The sequence below is a fragment of the Galeopterus variegatus genome, unplaced genomic scaffold (assembly GCF_000696425.1).
Source record: "Galeopterus variegatus unplaced genomic scaffold, G_variegatus-3.0.2 Scaffold993, whole genome shotgun sequence".
In the NCBI taxonomy this organism is placed as follows: Eukaryota; Metazoa; Chordata; class Mammalia; order Dermoptera; family Cynocephalidae; genus Galeopterus; species Galeopterus variegatus.
The window spans coordinates 23,249-31,050 of NW_007727104.1; the positions used below are offsets into that span (position 1 = coordinate 23,249).

At 46.8% G+C, this 7,802-nt stretch overlaps 1 protein-coding gene across 3 annotated transcripts in view; it reads right to left on the reverse strand.

The window, feature by feature from the left end:
• Nucleotides 1-3,150: 3,150 nt before the first annotated feature.
• Nucleotides 3,151-7,802, reverse strand: part of PTPRM (protein tyrosine phosphatase, receptor type, M) — a 361,286-nt gene continuing 356,634 nt past the window's right edge. For all 3 annotated transcript variants that reach the window (XM_008574057.1, XM_008574056.1, XM_008574058.1), the window contains one exon: nucleotides 3,151-3,996. In XM_008574057.1, the coding sequence (XP_008572279.1) occupies nucleotides 3,943-3,996 (54 nt within the window). In that variant the 3' untranslated portion in view covers nucleotides 3,151-3,942. The remainder of the gene's footprint in view (nucleotides 3,997-7,802) is intronic.

A 7,802-nucleotide genomic window follows, 5' to 3' on the forward strand; every position in this document is an offset into this window, starting at 1 on the left:
GAAGCCACAGAGAGAAAGAAAGGACCACTCTGACAATTTTGAGCCCCAGCCATTTCAAGCCTGGCCCTGGTGAGCACACAGAGCAGGAGCTGGCAAAAGCCACAGCTGTGCCCGTGTATGAAGTTACTTGGAGTGGCAGGGGAGAAGAGGGCCTTGGTGACCCCCAGGGCAGCAAGACCATGGACAGGGTTTCTGTGGACCCACATAGGAGCAAGAGGCCACAGACAACTGAAAAAAGCAGCCACTCACAGGCCAGTGAATCATCCCAAGGGACCAGTGCATGTCCTAACCCATGGGAAGTGTTTGGAGTGTGGGTGTGGGGGAGACAGGCCCACCAGGGGAACATTGGGGCACATCATGGACAGCTGATCTGCCCCACAGTAAGTGCAGGCCCACTCAGTGGAGACTGGTAAGGGACATAGAACTGCAGGGTGTGCAGTTTGCTGAAAACACTCAGGCCCAAACCAGAGTTTCCACACAACCCGGGTGTACCAGACTTCACAGGACCTGGAAGTGCTTGCAAGGTCAACAATTAACACCTGAGCTGCACAAAAAGCCTTCCTCAGGGAATCAGCAGCAAAGCAGCAATTTAGCTCAACCACAGGGCTCAAGTGCTGGTTCCCACAGGAAGTCCCCTCATTTTAGAAGTAAGCAAAGGATGACAGATTAGTTCCAGTGCAGAGTTTAAGTGGTGGGAACAGCAAATAATCTAAGACATAACTGGAAGAAAGAACGAAGTACCCACGGATCGTAGACAAAGTTGTGAAATTAACCAGTAAAGGTCTAGCACCACCAAAGAACACCCATAAAACCTAGAAGGACTGGAAGCCCCCCCAGCTCCCAAGCCGGGGTGGAGGGAGGGCTAAGGGCCTTAGCAATGCCCCCCTGATGTTTGCATCCAGCCTAGCAATGACTACCAGGCCGCTGCTGGAAGTAGCCCAGTGTCTCAAGCTGGGGTGGTGGGTTGCTGAGGGCCTCAGCCATGCAATCCCGACATTTGCATCTTGCCCAGCGATGGCCACCAGGATGCTGCTGGAAGCACCCTGAGCTCCTGAGCTGGGGTGGTGGGGGGTCGAGGACCTCAGCCACAGCCGTCTGATGTCCGCATCCAGCCTAGCGATGACCACTGAGCCACTGCCAGAAGCCCCCAGGGCTCCCCTGCTGGCATGGGGGGCGGTGCCACGGCCCTTGACCACACCCCCCTTTCCTCTTCCTCTCACCCTATCTCCCTCCCCTTTCCCCTTCCTCCCCCCTAACTGCTCTGCAATGTCTTCGAATGTAAAAAAAAAATAAAAACAAACAAAACAATGTGAGATGGTAGTTTGAAGATGCAGGATTGACTGCATTATGGGTCGTGTCATTAAACTCACAAATATCATGACACTTCAACACCATGCTAAGATGACTTCTCTTTTCACCAGGTTGAGGGAATGGCACCCAGAGCCGTGGTATCATGGAGGGGAGGCTGGGGTCCACCACATGGCCCTTGTCAAGGCCTAGCTCGCCCACAGTGGGTGTAGCTGGCCGTATGTACTTCCCCCTACTCTTCCATCCTGGAGAAATCATTTTGAAAAAGCACAGACAAAAATAATAGCCTTTTAATCTTTCAGGAGCTCATCAAAGAGAGCTGGGTGGGGATGGTTAAAGGCCATTCTCCAGAGGAGCCTAAGTGCGAGGCACTGAGTGTAGATTCGAGGCTCAGCCCCAGCCAGCTCTTCCCGAGGGTGGGGAGAGCCCCATGCACTTTCAGGAGGGGCCTGGGGAAGTATATGACAATCAGGGTGTATGGATGCTCAGAGTACATACAGCATGGTAGCGGAGGTCTAAGATGCTCAGAGTACATACAGCATGGTAGCGGAGGTCTAAGATGCTCAGAGTACATGCAGCATGGTAGCGGAGGTCTAAGATGCTCAGAGTACATGCAGCATGGTAGCGGAGGTCTAAGATGCTCAGCGTACATGCAGCATGGTAGCGGAGGTCTAAGATGCTCAGCGTACATGCAGCATGGTAGCGGAGGTCTAAGATGCAGATGCTAACTTCAGTCCTCTTGGTGGACAACCTCTGTTCTTGTCCTTGGTCACCAAGATCCCCAGAGCAGGCAGGAATGACACCCTCAAGCCTCCTCACTTTCCAGTGGGTGATGGGTGCAGCCTCCCTGTCTCAGCACGAGTGGACTTTTCTACACCTGTCTGTCGTAATATGGGCCAGGGATACACTGCTGCTGTCTCTCCACCTCCTGTAGGCTCTGATGGCATCTGGTAGCTGCTTGCTGGTATGACTTCAGAGAAGTCATTTATCTTTTCTAACCTGAGTGTCATCTGTCAGTGGGATTCATAATTATAGCAAGATCACATTGTGGGGAGGACCTGCACCACATGGGAAAGTGCCTTTTCCAGCATCTGGCACAGAACTGGTGTTCAACAGAGGTTTGTCTCCATCAGCTATTGGTAATCACTGAACAGAGCCTGAAACTCAGTTTAAGTCTAAGTAAGTCCACAGCACACCTGCCTCTTGCTTCAGAGGTCAATGCCCTCAGCATGGAGCAGGCCACCTGGCCCATGACCTTCCTCTGCCTGGTGATCTTCCCTCTGGCAGGTGCAGTCTTGCTCAGTTCTGTGTCCTGCTGAAATGCACTCCTCTGATTCTATAGCCCTTAAAAAAAAGTGTTCTCTCAGCAAGTTTGAAGTTTGAATGATGCTTGGAGAGGACATACTATCCCACAGTGTCTAAAGTGAAACAGCGAAAGGAAGAGGTTGTTCCTGGACCGAAAGTCCCTGCCCTGGTGTTCTCTCAGCAAGTTTGAAGTTTGAATGATGCTTGGAGAGGACATACTATCCCGCAGTGTCTAAAGTGAAACAGCGAAAGGAAGAGGTTGTTCCTGGACCGAAAGTCCCTGCCCTGGTGCCTCGCCCAGCCTGCCCTGCAAGGTCACACAATTTACGCCCATGGCGGCCCCCATGGCATGTTCTCAGCACTGGGGGCAGGTGACCATGATGGGCTTGGAGCTCTCACCAACGAAATTCTCTCTCAGAAATCCAAATCTACTGCTCCAGACAAACAGGCCCAGGTGCACTCTCTGCCCCAGTGGTCTGGTGTGACAGGTGCCGGCTGTGCCACCCGCGTGCTGGGACACCAGGAACACACGACTGCTCACGGGTCACCATTTATTGAGTTGAGAATCCACACAAGGTAACATCATACAGTAAATCATTTCCAGGGCTTAATAAAAATGATTGTCACTCACTGTGCTTCACAAAAATTTCTTTTAATGAATAAATAATTTGATGAAATCAAAAATATTTACAATATAAACACATGGAAAAGCTTTGGATCTGTGAGTCTGATTGTTTTGCATTTTGGAACTGAGTCTTCCCGAGCTTTTCCTCTGGAAACAATACAAATCTGATAGAAACAACAACTTATACAACATATCTTTGTTCATTACATGTTTATCTGTTAGTCCTGGAAAGCTACATAAGCTTGTATTATGCAACGTGTTACAGTACAATTATTAACTAAAATAATATATTATCATAATGCCAAGTAGCATTCTCCACGGAACAAAAACATACACTCAGCTGTAACAATAACAAAAGGTCACGGGCCACAAAATATTACCCCAAAGGTACAAATTCCTTCATAAGAATATAGTTGTGCTCTTCAATTTCCCAGCCGTCTACGCTGCTCTAACAAGCCGGTGACCAGGAGTACAGTATTTGACAACCTTATGCTGTGTGTGTGTGTGTGTGTGTCAGGCAGCAGCATTACTGGGAACTGGGCAGTGCAAGCAGTTTTATAAACCTTTTCTTGGGCTCTTAAAAAGAGCCAATTATGCAAAGCAGAGTAAGCATATTGAGAAGTCTTCATCTCGTCCGCACAAATACCATGGAACGTCTTGGCTTTGTGGTATGAAAGCACTTGTTTGCGGAGCTGTTTACGCCATCAGCCAGAATTCAAGTATTCCAGGGCCACCTCATAGCAGAACTTGTACTGATCCTGGAAAACAGGCAGAATGTCAGCTCTGTAATATCTGAATGCTGTTTCTATTCAAGCAATTATGCCAAATGAAGGTCTTAATTGGAAGAAATCAAACTGATAAGGATTTGAGTTAGAAATGAATCGGAAAGTCACAGTTCTGAACCATAGACATGTTCACTGTAGATGCTCCCTTGCAAGGCCTGGTAAAAGGCATTTTGATATCTATGCTTATTAGGATCCCTGGAAAGTTCTAGACAACTGGAACACATATAGATGTTTGTCCATGCACAGAAGTTTACTGGATATCGACATCCTGAGCTTTGTGTGGCAAAATCAAGGGTGGAAGGAAAGATAACAAGGCCTTGAGGAGAGGCCTTTGTGATCTGCTCTTCCAGGACCCTCGGCGCCCGGGTGAGGCTTCACTCTAGCCCAGCTCTGGCCTTTGATTTTCAGTGAACAGGATTTCTTCAGTTTCTTTCTTTTTGAAACAGTTGATTGTACATATCTGTGGGGCACAGAGTTGAACATCAATACCTGTGTGCAGTATGTGATGCTCAAATCAGGATTTCCTTGATTTCATGAGAGTGTAGTAAGCATCTTTTGAGTGCTAAGCCCCTTGACCTGGTGAGGAGGACAGGCAAGGAACCCAGTGATGACACGAGGCAGAATGCCCCAGTGTGTGTCTAGGGCAGAGGAGGACAGAGCAGATCCTCTTACGGAGGACAGGAGCAGGGAGACAGAATCTTCCCCAGAGGACAGAACAGAGGTGTGGTGCTGGGGTAGGCGTCTACATGCCTTGGTTTGCCCTGGATGGTCCCAGTTTCTGCCTGATGTCCTGGCATAATTATTAGTAGTATCATCTTTTACTCTCAGAAGTGTCCCAGTTTAGCTGGTAAAGTATATGGTCATCCTAACTGTGGTGAAACAGGCAATCCAGGGACAGGCAATGGAACAAGGTGAGGCAGAGAAGGGGAAATGTTCGAAATCCTCTGGGAACCACAGACCAGTTCTTCATCGGGCAGTGAATTCATTTTCCTCGGGCACAGCCCCATGTGAGGTCCTGGTCTAGGTGGAGTCTCGGGTGGCAGGGGAGGGCCCTCTGCATCTGTGTGTTTGCAGTGTGCAGATGGACCCAAACCTGGGTGCAGCCTCTGAACAAGCAGAGGGACATGAGGCTTGAGGATGCCTGCGTCCGCCCCTGGCAGGAGCTCAGGCTGGCACAGGGCTCAGCAACTCTAGGCTGTCCCCCAGCTTCAGGAAGAGACTGGCTTTCATGGTGTGCGAGGTTCAGCACCACTGCTTCCGTGGCCACAACCAGGGAAATGCACCTTGTATTTTTGGTTTTGCCAAATTAATTAAAAGTTAATTTCTACTTTTTAAAATATGTACTTCCTAATCAGTCATTGAAACTTCCTGTTCTTCACCTGCATTCTCTTCTCTAAATACACTAATAGTCCAACCTATCTGAAGCAAGAGCCGTGGTTTATTCCTCTTCGTAGCACAGAACCTGACATGCCGTTGAGAGGCAAATGTTGGCTGCACATATAAATGTTGAAAAACCACGGGTTTAGCAGCATTTGATTCATCTCAATAAACATTTAAGGTGGGAGACTGTGGATATGAAGATGCATTCTCAGTCCTCTGGGAGCTTACAATGTAGAGGTGGACATAAAGTAAACAGATCACTTCATTGTATGGAAGGTGCCACAAGGTTAAAAGTCAAGGGCAGCAACGCCCGCTAGGAAGGCTAAAATAAAAAGACCACAGCAATTATTGGCGAGCACGTGGGGAAATCAGAATGCTCATACACTGCTCATGGGAACGTGAAATAGTGCAGCCACTGTGCAAAACAGTCTGACAGATCCACAATAAGTTAAACATAGTTACCATATGACCCAGCACTATGCTAGAGAAGAGAAATGAATATGCATGTCCACATGAAAACTTGTAAACAAATGCTTGTAGTGCATTATTTCAAAATAACCAAAAACTTGAAAGAAATCAAATGTGCATCATAATAGCCAAAAAGGGTAAACAACTCAAATGTCCATCAACTGAAAGTGGATAAACAAAATGTAGTATAGCCATACAGTGGAATATTATTTGGCTATAAAAAGAATGAAGTACTAAAATGTTCTATAAAATGGATGAATCTGAAAACATGGATGAATTATGAAAGTGAAAGCAGTCAGATGCAAAAGGTCACATATTGCATGACTCCCTTTATATGACATGTTCGGAATATGCAAATCTATAAAGACTAAAAGTAGATTGATGGTTGCTGAGGACTTGTAGAAGGGGTCATGGGAAGTGACCACTAATAGGCCTGGGGTTTCTTTTGGAGGGGGTGGAAATGTTATAACTTTAGATTGTGGGGACGGTTGTGTGACTCTGTGAAATACTGAAAACCACTGAATTGTATACTTTAAAAGGGCAACTTTGTTGGTATGTGAATTATATCTCAGTAAAGCTGTTATAAAAAAAAATCACTCGCAGAAACATACTGCTGATTCCATGCTGTGCCTCCTACCTCTGTGTCAGCCAAAGCTTCAGTTTATATACAAAACATGAACCCCGCTGGTCTCGATCGCACTCGCGTCCTGAGGAGTCAGGGTGTGAGTGCCCCACACCGAGCACGAGGTCTAAGGGCCTGCTCACCAGCCCTGAGATGCTGGCCAGTCCGTGCCCCCTGTTATAAGACAAGGGGTTGGGTCATCTCTGAATTCCCTTCCAGCTTCGTCAATCTAGAATTCGATTTCAGTACTTGGTTTGCCTTTAAAGCAGTGACATAGGAGAGGACTGTTCTTTACACTCTCTCATCTTGCAAGCAACACGTATTCTAACCAGTCTACCATTTCTCTCAACCAGACCACAGGTCAATATGTGTAGTTGTTTTTTTTTTTTTTTTTTTAACTCATAAACTGAAAAGCTTTTACTTGCCTTAGGCAAAGTTATATTTCTGATTCACATTCCAATATTTATTTCAGGATTTGATACTTTTATTTTCGGAATATTTAAAAGAAGTAATTTGAATTTCAAAATTCTAAAATGCCATGTTGTCAGATCACCAGTCTGACATATTGGCTACAGAGTGCTCCAGTAATTTCTTCTGTTTTTGTGACTCACAGGGACAATTTTTTCCCAATCCCTTACTGCATAAAAATGATTTTGTACAAGCTTAATCATGCAGTTAACTTCAGTGACTACTCAGAACCATCCTTTTAACATAGTAAAATGCATTTGGTGGGGAAACGTGGCTGCTGGCCTCAGGCCACAACACAGGCTAGAAACTCAGAAGGGATTTTAGGCTTCACTGCTAAGGAGCCGCTGCCTGAAAGTCACCAAAGTTCCCTGTCTCAGGAATGACTGTAATTTTCAAAATGAATTCTCCCTCTCCCATCTTATCCCTCTTAAGCACGCTGCCAATCCCTGTAGATTCTGTGATGACTGGTTTTTGAATCAGAAAAATAAGGGGAAGGACAAGGAAGACCATAATTGCTGTGTCTCCTCCCCCAAGCACCTGGGTAAATGCCTGAAATCTTACGTTGGCAACTGATTACACTTGATCACCAGGTACAGGCCTGTCTTCTGCAGTTTCCTCTCTTAGCTCACTGGCTTTTGAATGGTATAATTAAGCCACATGAGCTATCCCTGTGCTTCAGGGGAAAGAAGACGTTTAGGCCTTGGTCCTGAGTGCTCCCAATTTGAGTGACATCAGCTGGCTTCAGGCATGAAGGGCTGTGAGCAGGGTCTCAGGAGAGGAGCCCAGCCCAATCCTCACATTCTTGTGCAAGACCATAACAGGGCAACCCACTATTCCTCTT